Source organism: Anopheles cruzii, chromosome 2 (genome assembly GCF_943734635.1).
Source record: "Anopheles cruzii chromosome 2, idAnoCruzAS_RS32_06, whole genome shotgun sequence".
NCBI lineage: Eukaryota > Metazoa > Arthropoda > Insecta > Diptera > Culicidae > Anopheles > Anopheles cruzii.
The window spans coordinates 22,261,728-22,280,712 of record NC_069144.1 but is presented as its reverse complement, the minus strand read 5'-3'; the positions used below and the strand labels follow the sequence as shown (position 1 = coordinate 22,280,712).

Genomic DNA, 18,985 nt, shown 5'->3' with positions numbered 1-18,985 from the left:
ATCGTTACGCCATTGTATAGCTTCAGGTAAGTGTGAGTTCAGTTAGCAAAAGGCACTCTCAGGTTCATTGTACATTCAATATAAACTTTAAGAATACTGATAAAAAATGGGTAACATAGCACAGCTAGAAGTGCACTGATGTCCACTTCAATCATCAGGTAATTAATTTTATGAAGTATTGAGAGCAACGCAGAACTAGCTAAGATCAATTATCAGACCTATGTTGGGGTGAGAGGTGGGTCTCATCATCATTATCAACTAGAATTTAGTGAAAACCCGAGTCTAGGATCCTGCTGATTGAATGCAGCAGGTGGTGTTCCCAAAAATGTGCTCTGCTGTCCAGATGTTGTCGTTGAATCCGGTTGAATCGTAAACGTATTTGCTCCAGTTTGCATCAGCTGATAGTTAGGCAAGTGCAATGGTTCGCCACTATCGGAGTAAATCTGATAGGGTGGAGGTTGCCTTGCCACTAAAGCAAAGGTTCCCGTGGCAAAAGCTCGCTGATCAGGTGCGGCCTCAACTGAACACCCACTAGCGTTAACCGCCATTTGCGATGACACTACCGGAACAGCTGACAATCTGGCTGGATCACTGCTTAGTGGAACATTGTTTGGCGTCAATGTCGGCTGATTATTAATACCGAAACAAATGCTTTTCCGTCGAGGTAACGTTACCATGGCTGGCGATGGACCCGATGGACGACTGTTAGCTCCATTATTCGAAACAGCGGAATTGTCATCAACTGGTAACGGATTTCGGATCATCAAATCATTTCGTATGGCTGCAAACTCAACACTTTCGAACAGATCCCTGCACACACGTATGACACCATACGTGCTCTGTTGACGATTCATTATGCCGACGGCTGGAGAATTTGTTATGGAGCATTGTGACTCTACCATTACATCACAATCTCCATCATCCACGGAAGCAGCACAAGGATGCCCCCTCTCATACGTTTCGTTCTGCTCCCGAGTGTTGTCGATGGAATGTGCAGAAAGGGATTCGGATGGCGTCATATCTTTGGCAACAGACGACAAATTCTCAACGGACGGCGACGATCTATATTGTCTATAATTGCCAACTACTCGAATTATTTTGAGTTTTGGAATAACTTGCGGTGAATCTTTTTGAAGTGATCCAGATCCTGAACTTTGCACGCAGAAAGATACGGAGTTTTCACTTTCACGGTTCAGTTGTGTGCCAGAACTACTCTCTGTCGTCGTCCTTCCTCGTGCTTTGGCCTTCGTTCTGGTTTCATCGGAGCCGTTAGTGGACTTCCTTTTTCTGTGTGCTTGATTGTGCACTTTCTTCCCAAAATCGGGTTTTTCGGTGGTCACAATCAATGCTGTTTGATTGGCCAGTGGTGGCCTTTCGGATGTTTCTGGGTTTTTGCTACTCTGTGTCGGTCTCTGACTTCCTTGTTTCGATGACTGCTTCAAGCCCGGCACTAACAACTTACTAGTTGATTTCTTCGTTTTTGAAAAAATGTTCGACTGGTCCGTTCGGACGTTGGCGGTGCGTGATTTTTCATTTTTATCATGTTGGCCCAACCGTTTCGAACTTGCTGTAGATTCTTGCCAGCTGCAGGCATGGTCTGCGATTGGTGATATGTTTTCTACGGTGGTACTATCAACACAGCCAGCGGTTTTAGAAGTGCTTGGACTGTCAAGGTTTTCACCTGGTTTACGACTCAACAACTCAAAGTTCTTGAGAACACGAGACTTTTCCTGAAGATATTTATTGTTTTTTCTGTTGAAGTCATAAGTGTCAGCCAAACATGTAGTGCAGATTCTTGTTGTGCACTTATCAACGGGAGTAATCTAGTGAAGACATAAGAGGGGTGTATAGTTTGCATGTTAATACTTTCAACGTCAAATGATATTGATAAAACACTATACTTTACATTGATGTTGAACATGTCTCTAATGATCGTGCTCAGATTGTTGACCGTAAACACATCGATGAGGGTGCGATCATCGCTGGTGCACAAACACAGCCGGCAGCATGCCTCAAAACAATTTTTTCTCACTTGTGATACAGCAGACATTGTTGAACTAGTTAAAAACAGAAACTTCTTTCCAAACAATCTAAGCTAAGTCGCGTACGTTAACATTAGCATAAATTACTGTTTGGATTCAATGCACGAATGAAACTCAACCCAAGCCAAATTCCAATGCTTCCTTGCTGTCAGAGAATGACAGCGCGGCCCGGTGAAAAAGAGATATGGTATACGTAATAAGTAAGGCATAAGCAACCGAACCGAATGAAATCGACGTCGTTCTTTTCCCCCGTTTTGCAGGAATTCATACGTTGATGAGATAGTTGTTCCGGGAGGATTCCGAAGAGAAAAGTCTTCCACTAGTCGGATTTTCACAATGCCACAGATTCTTATAATGATGATTGAGTTTCGCGCACCGCGGCTTTATCAATTTCAAAGTCAGCACAGCCAGAGTATCATTGTATGAGGACCTGATTAGTTTCGGAATACCGGCTAGTTTACCAGGACCCCACCAACGCCACATCTAGTAGAAGGTTGATGGACAGGTATCTAATCCCTTCGCTACCACCACGACATTGCGCCAAAGGGATTGAATTTGCAGATGCCAATTAGTGTATTTTGCAATACATATTTCATACTCTGGTCTTTATAGTTTCTAGTCTTTATTCCAATACATAAACATCGCACACGAAGTGGTCGTTACGAGATGTTCGAAAATGTATTTAGTTTCAAACCAGCACGACGAGGCACTACACAAAAGGGAGCCTACTCCGTCTATGTGATTGTTAACAGAAATACTATTATCTATTGTATTGTCACCGCCTCGTTTGTTCCTGACACAAAACGGAAGAAACCTGTTGATTAGAAGCAGGCCTTACTGCGTTAATTCTACTGCTAACCACCAGCTGCGATGCCATCACGTTTCCGACGGGTACAGCTAGAAACTCGCTCCCGAATCCGCTCCTGGTGCAAACTGTGATGCTGTAATGATTCTGGCAACGGGTGGCGATAATGTTACAGCAGTCGATGATGGTATAGATGTATCTATATGTCTATATGTTCTTAAAACACTAGCTCCCGCGGCAGAGACTTGTTGATGAGGGAATCTCACTAAATTAATTTGCGTATTAACCGTCGGCTGTGAAGGCGTTGCAATTCCCGCTGTTACTAACGGCACTGCTCGAAAAATTATCGCTTGTCTGCCGTACGTTCTTAAAGGAGGGCCTGCCGTACTAGAAGCTTGTGGATGAGGTGAATGCATTGAAAAATTCGCTTCAGCCATGGGTGACTCTATAACGTTTCGCGGAGCAGGTGACGTGGCCGATAGCACCATCCCTGGCGGCATAGATGTGTTCATCCCTGAAGGAAGCGCTCTCGTGACTGAAACTTGTTGAAGAGGCCTTACTGAATTTGCTGTAGCATTATTCACCAACTGCTGAACAACTAATAATCTGGTTGGATCACTGCTTAGCGAAGCATTCTTCGGCAAAATCGGCCGATTATTAATACCGAAACAAACGCTTTTCCTGCGAGGTGGTGGCGGTCGCACAACCGACATGTTTGGTACAGAGATTTGCATTGGCGAAACGGATACAACGGTATCGTCCTGGTGCAGACCGATTGTCGATGGATCCGGACGATTGTTTGCTGCACCATTCGAAAGAGTAGAAGGTTCATCCGGTGGCGGCTTTCGGATCATCAAATCATTCCGAATGGCGGCAAACTCAACACTTTTTTGGGGAGCATCAAACAGATTCGTGGACACACGTATGCTACCATAGGTGCTGTGTCGACGATGCTTTATGCCACCTTTTGGAGACTTTGTGGCAGGGCTTGATGGTTCTATCACGGTTGCTTCTGAACTTTTATCAACCGAAGAGAAGCTAGACGGTTGCCCGAGTTGGTCCACTTCGTTCTGTGCCTCAGTAATGTCCAGCGATTGGATGTCAATAGATTCGGATGTCGTTTTACCTTGATCAACAGACGGTTGCCGGTCGTCAGCCGACGGCTTCTCAACCGAAACCGGCGATGCTTTGTCACTAGATGATGGTTTTTGAGTTGCAGTGTTGGCGTCAACAAGAGTATTCATATTACTATCAAGATTTTCTGGTTGCGCACTGGACGTATTCTGAGCAATAGCTAATCTCACAGTTTTTAAATTAGTCATACTTTGTTGCTCTTTTTCGTTTGCTGCTTTAACGTTTGAACCAGCGATCTGTTCCATTGAAACATCGGCCACCCGTTTCACGCGTGGTATGCGATAAGTAGAAGTTTGCAATTTGTTTTGACTTTGGTCCTGTTGTCCTTTTGTTTGCAAAACCTTGCTACTGGCACGATGCTTGTTGGGGACTGATGACTCCTTTTCTTGGTCATTTTTATCGGCCAAAGCTGCACTTACAGAGGAGCACGGTGACTTCCCGACGTTCACCTCTTTATTTGCTGTATCCTTTGGATTTTTGTGTGCAATTCGCATCGTTTTACTAGAATCTGTTTTGCTTGCAGCATTCTTCATTGTCACACTATTGTTATCAATATTCCTGGGTTCGGGTGTGGCAGTGTTTCCCAGAGGCTTCACTTTACCTGCGGACTTTGGTTCTTTGTTATGTTTATGGTTGGATCCTCGATTCGAGATCGATGATGCATTTGAGTCATCAGCTGCTCTCAATAGCGTGTTAGAACCACTCCTTGCCACTATATTTGTTCTCGCTTTGGCAACCTTCGTTCTGCTTTCCGATTCATCGGAGCCGTTAGTGGACTTTCTTTTTCTGTGTGCTTGATTGTCCACTTTCTTCCCAACATCGGTTTGCTCGGTGGTCACATTCAATGCTGTTTGATTGGCCAGTCTTGCCCTTTCGGTTGTTTCTGGGGTTTTGCTACCCTGTGTCGGTCTCTGACTTCCTTGTTTCGATGACTGCTTCAAGCCCGGCACTAACAACTTACTAGTTGTTTTCTTTGTTTTTGAAGAAATGTTCGACTGGTCCGTGCGAACGTTGGCGTTGCGTGATTTTTCATTTTTATCATATTGGCCCAACCGTTTCGAAGTTGCTGCAGATTCTTGCAAGCTGTAGGCATGGTCTGAGATGGGCGATATGTTTTCTACGGTGATACCACTATCGACACAGCCAGCGGTCTTACAAGTGCTTGGAATGTCAAGGTTTTCACCTGGTTTACGACTCAACAACTCAAAGTTCTTGAGAACACGAGACTTTTCCTGAAGATATTTATTGTTTTTTCTGTTGAAGTCATAAGTGTCAGCCAAACATGTAGTGCAGATTCTTGTTGTGCACTTATCAACGGGAGTAATCTAGTGAAGACATAAGAGGGGTGTATAGTTTGCCTGTTAATACTTTCAACGTCAAATGATATTGATGATAAATGATAAAACGCTACGTGAATACTTTACATTGATGTTAAACATGTCTCTAATGATCGTGCTCAGATTGTTGACCGTAAACACATCGATGAGGGTGCGATCATTGCTAGTGGCCAAACACAGCCGGCAGCATGTCTCAAAAAGATTTTTTTTCACTTGCGACACAGCTGACATTTTGGGAACTAGTTAAAATCAGTAGCTTCTTTGCAAACAATCTCACCCAAGTCGCGTACGTTAACAAAAGCAAATATTATTACTGTTTGGATTCAATGCACACACAAAACGCAACCAACGCCAAATGCCAAAGCAGTTCCGTGCTGTCAAAGAACGATAGCACGGCCCGGTGAAATAGAGATATGTTATGTATGTTGAGTAACGCAGCAGCGTTAATGGAGCCTGAATAAAACAAACCTGTAACAGAAAAGGGTAAAGAAATCCAGCTGGTCGAACTTGTATCTTGCTGCGCGGAATGTAAATATAAAAAAACAGCTATGGATTTGTTATTTGTGTTCACAATTGTTTTATTCCAATACATCCAAATCGCACATGAAGGCGTCGTTATAAGACGTTCGAGACTTTTTTCTTTGCATTATACCAACCTGGCACGGCACCACAAATCTAAATCTTACCAATTTTCTTGATCTCAATGTGAACAGACAATCGACTTATTTGCCAGTCTACACTGAATGATGATTGCGAATATGACATTTGCGATTTTGATATTCAAGTTTCCGTAAAATGTTGTTCCGTGAGCTGTTATTGATCGGTTTTCAATCTCTTCAAAGGCATTTATTTGAAAAGCTGCACTATAATGCAAATGCAGCTGACGAACAGTACACTGTCCACATGATTCGGAAGTGATGTACTGAAATAGTGCGAATGCGCTGGTGCCGATCGAGTGAGGCCATTAGTCGTACCTACTCATATCAACATTTTATCGTTCGATTCTCGGTATCAATTCGGTATGTTTAAAGATAAATAGCATCTGCGTTTGAGGGGTTACAAAGGAACGTATATTTATCGGTACGATCTTCAAACCTTTCCACTATCCTCGCGCAGTTGTTTCGGCCGTTTGCTCGACTGCAAAAGTTTAGTTAACGCATTTGCATAAAAGCTCAACCTAATGCTCTCGATATTTACTCCCGGTATGTAATAATATTTGTCCTACCATCTTCTCCTTTTCGCTACTGAGTGAAAGACACAGCCAGTTGCAAACTGACGTGGGGGAAAACGCATGTAACGTACATTAGGGCTAGTGTTATCAAAAGAAGACAATACAGATTTGTCGGCAAAGCTCAATCGCACGTGGCTCGCCTCGCTTGCCAATAGTAGCTTTTAAAAAGAACATAAGCATGAGAAACAAGACATCGGTATTTGGAGATGTAGCATGAATAGATGGGATAGAAAAAAGGAACGGAAGGAAATCCGTAATATGAGCCACATCTTTCCCTTGTTGTCACAGACCATTCTTTACTCCAGTCTGCGGCGGCGGCTCTGGTTCTGAGCGCAAGAATCAGATGAGAAACAAAGTCAAATTGTTTTGCACATACTGGAACACACACCCGGCCCAGGAGGGTTGAATATTGGTTTGCAACACTCTCCTCTTTGCTGGCGTAGGATGGATAGTTGTCAAGTACAAACATAACATTGAGTTGCTCCATAACACAGAAACGGAAAAGTGTACTACACCTGGTCGAACTTTGACCGGATGTAGTTGGTGCTCTTATGGTGCGAACGGCTCTCTTGCGAGAAGAGCTCTTGTTGATGGGGAAAATAGCGTACGAGTGTGTGTGTGTGTGTGTGCTGGTTTGCGTTTGTTGGCGCTTAAGAAAATTATTCTACGTCCATGGAGTCCTCTGTCGTTTGTTTGGGTCCATGCGATTCATGCTGTTCACCTCCGGCAGCCGTCGGTTCCGATCCTCCATTGCCTCCATTTTGCTGGTCTGCCGGCGGAGTTGGAGGTTTCGGTTTCGGTCTGTTCAGCACCGAATTCGTGCACGCGGTGAGCGTTTGCGTTTCGTGACGAATGTCGGCAAGCTTAACGGGCGTATCCTGCGTTTTGCGCACTCCGACCAGCTTTGATCGGGCCTCATCATACCACTTCTGTGCCTTCTGAGCCGCCTCGGTAATGTTGATCATCTCGGTCTCGGTCAGATGATCGTACTTCGGTTCTTTCGCACGGTACAGCTCCACCGCCTTCAGTGTCTGCTGAATGCTGTGGCCGAGCTCGCTAAACGCCTGCTCCTGGCCGCTGTACTCCTCATATCGGACCCGCATCGGCTCCATCTTTGCGCGCAGCTTTTCCAACCGTTCCTTGTAGACCGCCTTCTCGCACGACTCACCCTCCTCGTACAGCCAGTTTTCGGTTTCTTCCAGCTCGCGGCAAATGTCGGACGCATCCTTCGGCTCGATATACGCGTGCAACAGCCCTTCCTCTTGAATCTTTTCCCGCACCTCGTACACCGCCTCTTCGAGGGCGTTTCTGGCATCTATGCGCTCCTTTTCCTGGCGATCGTTGGCGATCATTTTCATCTGTTTTTGGACCAAAATCATCGTATGAGCATCGATTGCGTAAAGCGAATTACTGACTAAACAAATGGCTTACTTCTTCCTCGAAATATTTGTGCAACTCCGAAGTGCCATAACCGTGTGTTTGGGACTCGACGGTCAGCTCCACCTGTTTTGTTGTAACCTTCTTCTTTTTGTCCTACAAAATTCGAAAGGCAGAAGAAAGAGCAGAATAAAGATTAATAGCAGAATCGCAAGATCGCGCCTCGTTTTTGCAATCGTTAATAAATATCTATCAGGTTTGAGTGAGGAGCATAACTCAAGCAATTAGTGGTTGTGTATAGGCTAGCAACAAACTGAGCAAACAATAGATGTCGTACATTGTTTCATGCTATGCTTCTATCATTTACTCTCATCTAGATTGGTATTGAAATTTGTTTCGCGCAACCCTGGCTATTGTCTGGGAAGTAGGGTCAGTGTGTTTCTTGCACGAAATGTAAAAGATGGTGTAAAACTGTTCGACAACAAATTGGAAGGAAAGAAACAAGACAGCACATACCGATGTGAACCATCTGGTGACTCGCTGCGTCCAACCCTCTCCACTACTTTCGTTCGATTTTGGATCTTTTTTAGGTTGCTCATCATCGCTACCCTACAAAAACACGGAAAATTTCCGGGATGAAAGCAGCAGACGAACGGCCAGATACACAGAGGGGCGCGGAAGAAGAGATAGGCATAGAAGAGAAGAGAACAGAGTTTTGGTCAGACTATTGCATTACGGATGTAGAAAAGTAAGGCGGGAGCACTCTAACGAAACAACACCATAAGCACGATACAAACACGTCCGAAGACTGCCCAGAACTAGGGCTGCCAACACGCAAAAATCGCCTGCACTGTGCATCATGTTTGTTAAAGAAAGTGTGGAGAGGATAGAAAGTTCGCAGTTTTCAGAATAATACAGAAGAAAACAAAATACGTGAAGCAGAAGCTGCCTCTCAGAGTACACAGGGCAAATGGAAATCAAATATGCGAGGTCTTGTTTTTTTTTTTTTATAGGAACTTAAAGTCGAACAAGTTTCCGTAAGAAACTTCAGACTGTTTTCTCGTTCTTTACAGATTCAGCAAGAAACACTTCACAAAACACAAATACTTTTCGACAGGGGGCGCTTTAGAATGAAAATGGGTAACAAAATGCAACCAAAAACAAGAAAGCCATTGCGCCGGAACGAGTTTATATTACAAAAAAAAACGAGGGACCAATGTGACTTGGGGAACATGGGCATGAAAAACTTGGCAATGTATAGCACCAATCCCCGGCGCTCGGTTCGTCAACGTACCTCCTGAATGTCCATCGGTTCTCCGACTTTGCCAGTATCGTCGCCGGGCTGTGGTGACGGAGGTGTAGCCGCCTGCGGGCCACTACCATCGCCAGCTTTCTGTTCACCATTGGTCGCCGGCGTCGGTGAGACGGGTTCTTCGCTTTCCTTCCGTTCGTACATCGTGGCGCTCGAAATCAAAATGATGCCATTGCTGTTGATTCGCACCTTCACCTTCACCTCCTGCGACTCGCCGGCCGCATCCGGCTTGATGCCCTTCACGTGGTAGGACCCAATCGAAGGGTCCAGGTACGGAACACTGTCCGCCTCGTAGTGCATGTTGATCGTCATCGGATCCTTACGGTGCACCGTCAGGAGCCGACAGAACGGGGCCGAGTGGTACTGCTCGAACACCTTCATTTCGTGCGGACCTTCGGCGTCAGTCCACGAGATCATCACCGGGTACGCCTGCACGTCGGTGCAGCTAAATTCGCGCACGCGAACGGCCGGCGACAGGATGGCGCACTGTAGGGCTGCCCCTCGCGAAACGGCCTCGTCCTGGTTGAGCGTTGTGCTGGCCTGTTTACCGAAGATTTGCTCGATCAAATGCTTGATGGCCGGAATGCGGCTGCTGCCACCAACAATCTCCACGGAATGGATGTCCTCCGGCGCTAGCTTCGAGTCGACCAGCAGCTTGCGCATCGTTTTCTCGATCCGCTGGAAGAGGTGGCCACACAGTTCCTCCATGTCCGAGCGCTGCAGCGACGAATGGACGTCGATTTCGTTCATGAAGCACTCGATGTTAAGCGGCAGCTTCGTGCTGTTGGCCGACATGTTTTTCTTCAACTTCTCTGCCTCTGCCATCAGGCGCAAGAAAGCTCTGCAAAGGCAAACACGGGTTTATTTAAATGGTGGTAATCAAATGGTCGAAAAACAAGCTCCCCGCCCCGGCGGACAGTGGTGGTGGTGGTCGCGTGGCGCGTCCTGTCTCATTACCGTTTTTTCGACGAAGCGTCAATTTTGTATTTTGTCAAAAACTCTTTGTTGAAGTGCATCGCCAGCATGAGGTCAAAATCTCGTCCACCGACGGAATCGGAGCAGCTGGCGAGCATCTTCAGGGCGCCCTTGTGGAAGGAGCACGCCGACACCTGCAGCGATGCGTGGCCACAGTCGACGAACACCACGTTGCGCGGCTTCTCTTCCGGCGCCGGCAGATCCTGCTTGTAGAAGCCGTAGCTGAGTGCCGTGGCCGTCGTTTCGTTCACCAAACGCAGCACGTTGAGACCGCAAATGTTGGCCGCATCGAGCAGGGCCTGCCGTTCGGCGTTGGTAAAGTACGACGGCACCGTAATGACGCAGTCGTTGATCTGTGTCTTCAGCTCCTTGAACGCGTCCTCCTTCAGCTTGGTGAACAGCATGGCCGTGATCTGCTCCGGCGTAAACACGTGCTCCTCGTCCAGGTAGTTGACGCGTATGCCGATGCCACCGTTCGCCGTCGCCTCCACCTGGTACGGCAGCGAACGTACTTCCTCCTGCACGTCCGGATCGCCAAACTTCCGACCTAGCAGCCGCTTGAAGCCACCAATCGTGTTGTTCATGTTTGTGACTTGTTGATTTTTGGCGGCAACACCCAGCACACGGTTGCGGCCGGCGAACGCAACAAACGAGCTAAAAATAGAAAGATGTGTGAGGAAAAGTCGGAAAAAACATCGTCCAGAGCACCAAACAGCAGGTGAATGGAGCGAATGCATCTCTCCAGCGTGCGCACGTACGCTCGGATTGGAATCTTGATTGTGGAACCGATTGCTACCGAAAATACTGTTTTGAAAATATCGGACATGTCGCTGATTATCGGCTCAAAATAAAAAAAGGAGCAGGATAACAGTTGAACGGTAAAACCCCCTTTGGAAAATGTAACAACTACTAATTCGATATCGCCGAGGTCACGCCCACCCTGCGGTAAGCGGTTCGTTCAAAGGCGCATTAGACCATGTGCTGGTGGCCAGCGTATTATTGTAACCGCAATCATCTGGAACTGTATAGCTGGAACAACCAGAACCCCCTTCAGTCGGCCCCACCTAAAAGGTTCTACAAACCGTGGCCCAAGGGAACTCGTCATCGAATGACTATAACCAACTCTGTTTCCTCCCACGGACACCATCCATGACCTTTTATGTTTACCCAAACGTATTGCCGGGATCGGACTACAATACTCGAATAAGGTAACGCCGCAGTACACACACTCACACGGTGTTGTTAGATTTGAAAAATGGACGCATCATTTGCGCCACTAGAACTTGAAATATCCGTCCGAATGCTCGCTTTGATCAAGAGCCAGACACCGTAGGGTAGCAATACCTGCGTGTGTTGGGGTTCTAAAGCGACGATCTGTATAAAAATTACCCAGCTGATAGCTGGTATTGCTGGACGCTCATCGTCCTCTACAAGTGAAACTGACTCATCCGCTTACTGGAGCGATGAGATAACAAACAGACCGACAGACAGACGGAGTGCGACCGACAACCGGTGCGTGCGTGTTCCAAAAACGGACAGGATACTCGATCACAACTAAATCTTACAGTTCGCGCGACCACCCGCGTACCTTGAAAACCTTCGGACCCGAGATGGTGGCCACAGCTCTGCCAAAGAAACCGGAGAGAATCGTGTTTGGTGTGTGAAAGAGGTCGTCACAGCAGGGCGCACCGCTTAGTTTGCGAGCCGTGCGCTTAAAAATGATCCGTGAGTAATACGGTCCAAAATAACGCTACACACACCCCCACGCTGGCCACCTCACCACCTTCCCGCGGATGACGTTTTCTGCCGTGTTTTGAGGTGACCACCATTCGCATCGGATGGAGGCGAACCGGTGTGGTGTGCAGTGCCGTAAATCGATGGCAGCAAACTCATAAACACATTATAAACTTAACAGGTAAACGAGGATCGTCCCGCAGCACCCGCGGCGTCTGGTCTGGCGAATTGATCGCTGGGTCACAGAGGCATTTTTTATCCATTCTCTAGCCTCGTTTTCCGTTGGGGTCACTCTCTTCAGCCGACACAACATGTTAGCAAGTGACGAGAGGTAATATAAGTTTCACTAAACAGAGGACGAACGAGTGCCGATCGCCGATCTTCTTCGCATACCAGGGAAGATCGTTAGACGAGTGTCTTGAAGACACCGTAAAGACCCCTTTCCTTGGCACGCATGACTGTCCCGGTAGGTCTGGCTAACCAGTGCGCTGCAGAGGTTGGAAAGAGTAATAAATAGCTCCCAAAAACATATAAAACTGTGAATGAAATTTGAAAAGAGTGCGTCAGTAAAGAGATTTAGTCCTGCTTGGCGGTAAGAACGGCATTACGTGTAGATATAAATAAGTTTGAATGACGACAAATGCACCATTTGCATCGCTGCAGTGTCGTAGAAAGCGAATCTAATGCTCGGAATGTATCTAAACCGCGAGTTTGCAAATAAAACATTGCACATCTGCCCATTTCGCCGATAGTAAGCTGATGGCGCTCGTGAAGGTTCGCGTGGCTGTGGCGAACAAAACTCGCGCCTTATAAGGACAATCCATCGTGGTACCATACTGCTGCGCCATGGTACCACAAACCAGTGTTGCTCTAGTGCAACTTCTCATCGCTTCTCGTACCGAAAACGTGTTTGACTGATCCATGTGACCCAGCATAAGCGCTCCTCTTGCAATACACATGTTAGCCCCGCGTATCAAACATCAAGCGACGAAAAGATTATCTTACGACCGATCCGAACGGAATAGGGGATGTTTTTTTTTCGAAAAAAATGGCATCCATTTAATCCCAACTTGTAACTGTTAACGAGACACACCACGAGACGGATCGTTTGAGACGTCCCGCAGCAACGCGTCTGTGGACAACTTGCCACGGCCTTTCTCGGCTTATCGCCCAACGATCATAAATACCAAACAGCATACCACCATCGAATACGGAGCGGCGCGCCTGAGACCACCTGTCTCTCTCTGGCTTTCTTAGATCAGCACCCTGCGGCATGTAAATCGACTGGTTCGCAGGGCTGAAAGTTACGTTGCAGCGGAACGCGCATAAGTCACATCAATCAATAGGTCCCCCCCGGCAAGAAGGATACGCAAAGCGCGATTGAGTCCTCTAGCAACCCTACCGGTGGTCAAGGACGGATTGAATCACACACCAGCATCGTGTGCTGGACGAAAAAGAAACGCATCATGTAAGGATCGACACCCCGGCCATACCGGGTGAGATAAAGTGATGTTTGCGCTCTCTTTGCGTAGACGAATCCGCTAATTGGAATGCGCGTGGTGAGGAGGAACACAAGGCAGCTCCTCTAGTCACTCGCTGCGTTAGTGTTTGGAAGGAAAACTTACCAACTACGTGGTCACCCCCGAGTGTATCGCGTGCTAATCAACAGGTGACGTGTCTGTTTAGAAATATGAAGCCTTGAAACACGGCAAGACTAGAAATGATTTATCAAAAATGTGCTTCGCTAAGGTTTATCTTAAACCACTTTCATAATGAATCCTTTCAATGAACATATCAAAGAGAAGGGTTATGAAGAAGCAAATTGTAAACAAGAAGCAGCCGTGCATTGATTAAACAGCAAAACCATAAAAACTCGAAGCCGGATCTTTGTTTATCAAATCGGCCATTTGGCAAACTTTATCACTCTTCTATATGGTTTACGGTAATAGCTTAATGATATTCTTTGTAAGCGAAGGGTGGCTCGAGTTAGTAGTTAATCAACTTGTAGGTAAGTTGAAGTCAAGATAAGCGACAAAATGCGGAGGTTTAGAATAGGAAAGGGATTGTTTTAGTGGGCCCAACACCTTTAAAACATCATTTTATTTGCATTTACATTAATTACAAGAACAAACGCTCTCATCTATGATCTCAGTCAGAAGATGATCTCTGGAGCATTTTTGAAGGGGTTGCTGTTTTGGCTAGAACTTAGCTATAATGCTAGTACTAGACTTTTTGTAAGCGTAGCTGACTCGAACATAGCAACCGGGAATGCAACTTATGCTACGCTTCCTAAAAGCCCTCTTGCGCTTACAGTCAAGAGTAAAATAAAAGAGCGAGAGGAATAGAAAATCAGAGACACTCAGTCAGTCAGTCAGCTGGTAGGAAAGGGGGTCCTTTTTTTGCTCCGCAGGATTGAAAAGGAAAGAAAAATCGATTTTCACACACAAGGAAACTTCTCGAACATTTGCAGGTTATGGTATGTGCTGCAGGATCGGCGCACCTTCTGTTAGCGGCGAGCGGCGAACCGACAGATGGAATCTAACTGTCAAACACGAGCGCAAAGATATGTTCTTACACGAAAAGGGTCAAGCAACAACGAACCCATTGCGGAAAAGGATACTGCGGTTGCGGATACTGCGGATGCCCGTTCGCCGCCTCGGCATGGTAACAATTACGAGACGGCCAAGAAGCTTTGTGCAAACATGTTACTTTACATAATCAAAATGTAGACCTCCAAACATGTGCTTAGGCTCCGCGCAACGGAATGCGTGTTAGGCGACCCGTCACACACGCACTCATGTTTTCCTTTGGTAGCAGTCCATTTGAAGGGCAAGATTTTTTTCCAGAACACTCCATTACCGGACTGCGACCTATGCGCATCATCGTGTACTTACGGTGTGGCTCGCAAACTGTAGTCATTGGCGATGGTCTCGATACCACCGGCCTTTGCCACCGCCACATAGCAGGACTCGTTGCCAAAGTCAATACCGATCACCGACATTGTGTACTTTTAGCCGTCGTTTTCCCGTCCGTGCACCAGAAATGCTCGATTTTCAGTCTCCACCAAGCGGGCGATGATTCGCGATTCTCACTAACGCACTGTGCACACACACAGACACAGCCACTGGCCCTCTTTAGAACTTGAGCACTTCCTCTTCCAGGGCAAAGCTGCGCTACACGAACCAATGGGCTTTCTTCTTCAATCGCGTTCTTCTGCAAACGCACCTCAGCTATCGCTTTCGTCACCAGAAACACCTTTAGCAGGATATTTGCTCGACGATTGAACTTTTTGTCGCACTGCGGTCACGGGAAACACAGTAGTTTTGACCAACGTTTAACTGTTCACGCACAACACAATTCGGTCAAGCCTCGACGGATGAAAAGTTGAATCTGTCGAAACTTTGGTTCGGTGCTTCACCGGCTGACGTTTCCCGAAGGTTGCCAGAACAATCTCGAACGATCTGTCAAATGTTCGGCGCGTTGCCACTTTCGAGAAACTCGTCGAATGATCTGGTTCCAATTTTAGCCAGTGCCAGCTTTGTAGTAAATTCTACTCTAATTAATTACATTAAATGCAATAAGTTAGGCTCTGTCTTAAGCTCCTTAAACTCACTACAGTTGTTTTTGAAATGCGACCCGATGAAAATGTTCCTCACCATGCCAAACCAAACCAGTGCAACCGTTACCACAGTTGATTAATAATATCGGGATTACGAGAACGTCAAAACATTGTTTTGGTGGTTGGTTAAAAAAGTTTGGAGCATTGAAATTCGATTCAGACCTTTTAGAATCAATATCAAGGAGTTGAGCAACAAGTTGTTTGAATGTTGAAAAACGCAATCCAGTTTTTTAGACATTTACATTCCAAAGATACAAAAAAAGATTCTAAAGCTGTCTAAGCCGTCGTGTTGAGGCCCCATTTTTCGATAACCACTCGTTGATGCATTACGTGTTTGTGTCCGGTGGCAGAAAGAAGAAAGAAAAGTCATGGGGCTAGTGGAGGACGAAGTTGCCGAAGTTGGCCGGCTGTGTGAAAATGTGTTGCCCAACTCCAAACTCGTCACCTGCCTGCCGTCTCTGGTTCGACCGATCAGATCCAAATCGTGCATTGATCGAGCTTTGAATAATCACACTCCACTCTTTTCTCTCTGCAGGTCCGCGTTGAGCTCCGGCAGACGAAAAGCCGGCAGCTAACGGTTTGCGTTCGGTTCCCGGACAACTACCCGATGGGGAAATTGTTGGTCGAGTTCAAAAGCAAAACTATGCCGAGCGTTTTTCTCGAACGTTTCGTCGCGATATGCGACACCAGGCTCGACGATTTTCTCGGGAGGCCCCAATTGATGAAGATGCTCCAGTTTATCGACGGATATTTGGCGGAAAACCCACTGTGCATTGTGCTGGACGAAATTCAAACCATTCGCCAGATGCTGCCGGATGCTGGCGATCTTAAACTGAAGCAAAAGACCTGCTCCATCTGCTTAGTCGCCCGTGGTGGACAGTACTACTTCGGCGCCAAATTCATCGTTCCCCAGGGCTATCCAGCCGAATGCATCCAATGGAACGGGCATGACTGCAATCTTCCGCAGTCATTGGTGCTGTTCGTCAACGGGCAGGCCAGGGAGATCGCGCGTCAGTGTGTGGAGGCACCTTTGCGTCAGTCGAAGTTCAGCGAAACATTTGAAGTAAAGCCCAGCCTGCAGCGGACGCTAGGGTTTATCATCGAAGCCGTGCGAGATTTACCGGATGAAAAGTGTGCCGTTTGTCGAACTTGCTGCTTACCGGTCTGTCCTACGCAAGTCGTCACGCAAGATGAGAGCGACGCATACGTGGTGCGCATGTTCTGCGGCCACATCTATCACCAAGGTTGCCTGAAGCGGTTCATGAGTGAGCCGCCGTTTCCCGAGGGAGGAAAAACTTGTCCCGCACCGAGAAACCGTACCCATAGCTTCCAACGGGCATCCGATTTACGTTTTTCCAAAAATCGGTCTTCTGAAACTGCTTGCGGTCAGCGAGTAACGTACGATAAATGGGGCTTGAACAATGTCAAGTCAGCCGAAGCTAAATGGGCTCATCAGCAGGCACGAGAGAGGGAATTAGAAGAAGTGATAGATTTTCTACAGTAATCTCAATGGCCAACGTTTATTTTACGTCGCTGCGATACAGCAGAGATAGCCGGTTTTCTTTTTGGCACTTTTTTTATAAAATTTATGATGGCGACGGATCGGTTGGTACCGAGAAGGATTTTCGACTCGACAATATCAAAGATGGTGCAGAGAGAAGAGCATACTGTCTATGTATTGTTTATTCGGTACTGTATTGGCTGAATATTGAAAATTGCTATTCAACGAATGTGAAATCTCCGGGAATCGCTCCGTCTTCTAAGAAATAGTGTTTTATTGGCCCTGCGCAGGTTTCAGATAATACCAATAGCAAGTAATTGAAGGCATTGGCAGGTAGTAATTTAAACGGATTTTATATAGGCCTAAATTCGTAGCGTCGGCCAAAGAACCTATACTTGAAGAATACTTGTTAACAATTGTTTCTAAATGGCTTTGTTTTGATCGTTGATCCATAAAATTTGCATACACTATCACGACCTGCGCAAGATAAACATCGTTCTAATACGTAAACGAAAGGGGTTTTGTTTTAAATTTCAAGTTGCACAAACCAAAAAACTTACAAATAGAGCCTAAAATATGAACAATACTTATTTAACCCAATCTTTTATTCCATATGTATTAAGATCATTCATAAACGAACCAGACCAGCCTTGTCTATCAAGGAACTTGAAAGAAAATATATATATCACAACGCTTAATAGAATTCACGCAGCTTAATCCGTTTTCAACTTTAAATATAACGCTATCCATTTTGCTAACCGATTGTTGGAGCAAAAACATAAAATGAGCGAAAACAAACACTTTGTCCGGCATGTAATTCAATCTCAAAACACCCCAGCCCTTCCGTTGAATTGTTTCGTGTATTAATTCATTGAACCTACCAAAAATAACAAAGCCGACATGTGCTGAACGTGTCACATATTTTATTATAAAGATTAAGCCTCACAAGACACGGGCTGTTCGGCCAGCTTTTAGCGTAATGCCATTGAAATTGGTTGGCAATAACTTACGCCGGCCACATATGGCTATGACTTGACGATATCCATTGATTAGCCTCGTTTCCTTGCGTCCGCCTGGTTGGCATTGCCTAACGGTGCTTGGTTACATACTATTAACTTCCATTACGCGCCACTTTCCGATTACTGCCAGAAATACCTTAATTTATTATTGGTGAACACCGTGAAGTGTAGCCACGTTTTGCAACCCTTGAGCGGTCGCTCGGTCCGGCCCTTTCGGTGATCGTGCCTCATCCTCAGACCATCTGTAGGTAGAGTTACCCCGCTCGGCTCCAGTGTATCGATTTCAAAATGGCTTAATACACCTACTCGAGACAGACAGTAGTAACGAGGGTCGTCCGAGCTTCACAACGACGGGTAATGGTAATTGAGTTATTGGATTCCAATTAATCGAAATCAGCTACCCGAGAGCTGCCTTGGGGCGCTTTCGCAAGGGGAAAGGAAGAACCCTGTCAGTTTCGCACAAAACTGTCTAAGTTCTGCGTCTACCGCCTGCTCGTGGCAACGATTGCAGCAGCAGCAGCCCATCACCATCATCATCCGAAACATGTTATGCTAATGCCGTGATCGTTGGCGGTACCGTCGGATGCTCTCCCTCCGGGGTGTGGAACGAATCGGACGGACCAGGAGCTTCCATTTGCTGCCGGTAAGTTAAATCTCGTTTCTGTCCCATCCTGCATGTTAAGTAGTCCAACTGGGCTACTCTCGGCCGACACAGGTTCTACCGTCAAGGCGATTGACGGTGATCGACCGACTGCTGCTGCTGCTTGGGAAGCAATGCCGCGATGAACAGGAAGTGAGGTGTTCCACTCTGTCGGTAGTACTACCCTCGCGGGGTGTGTGTGGTTTATTCATTTGTTTATCGGTACTGAACGTCCAACTCCATTGATCATCCCGTATCC

The 18,985-nt window shown here is 46.4% G+C and overlaps 3 protein-coding genes across 6 annotated transcripts; 1 reads left to right on the top strand and 2 right to left on the bottom strand.

Annotated features, from left to right (window-relative positions):
• Window positions 1–212: 212 nt before the first annotated feature.
• LOC128278672 (uncharacterized) lies at window positions 213–5,549 on the bottom strand. Its single transcript, XM_053017403.1, has 4 exons — window positions 5,406–5,549; window positions 5,138–5,306; window positions 675–865; window positions 213–218 (listed from the first exon to the last, which is right to left on the bottom strand). The coding sequence occupies exons 1-4, from the start codon at window positions 5,547–5,549 to the stop codon at window positions 213–215; spliced, it is 510 nt and encodes a 169-aa protein (XP_052873363.1).
• A 343-nt stretch (window positions 5,550–5,892) lies between these two features.
• Window positions 5,893–15,302, bottom strand: LOC128268078 (heat shock 70 kDa protein 4). 4 transcript variants are annotated; one of them, XM_053005089.1, is made up of 6 exons: window positions 14,842–15,302; window positions 10,196–10,867; window positions 9,221–10,079; window positions 8,434–8,535; window positions 7,981–8,082; window positions 5,893–7,907 (listed from the first exon to the last, which is right to left on the bottom strand). In XM_053005089.1, exons 1-6 carry the CDS (start codon window positions 14,946–14,948, stop codon window positions 7,209–7,211), a joined length of 2,541 nt encoding a protein of 846 aa, XP_052861049.1. In that variant the 5' UTR covers window positions 14,949–15,302; the 3' UTR covers window positions 5,893–7,208. The 4 variants fall into 4 exon arrangements, with proteins under 4 accessions (XP_052861049.1, XP_052861048.1, XP_052861050.1 ...); XM_053005088.1 differs by having other exon boundaries at window positions 8,443–8,535; XM_053005090.1 differs by lacking the exon at window positions 8,434–8,535.
• Window positions 15,303–15,829: 527 nt separating this feature from the next.
• On the top strand, window positions 15,830–17,581 carry LOC128267493 (uncharacterized). Its single transcript, XM_053004338.1, has 2 exons — window positions 15,830–16,027; window positions 16,102–17,581. The coding sequence occupies exons 1-2, from the start codon at window positions 15,935–15,937 to the stop codon at window positions 17,068–17,070; spliced, it is 1,062 nt and encodes a 353-aa protein (XP_052860298.1). The 5' UTR covers window positions 15,830–15,934; the 3' UTR covers window positions 17,071–17,581.
• Window positions 17,582–18,985: the final 1,404 nt, after the last annotated feature.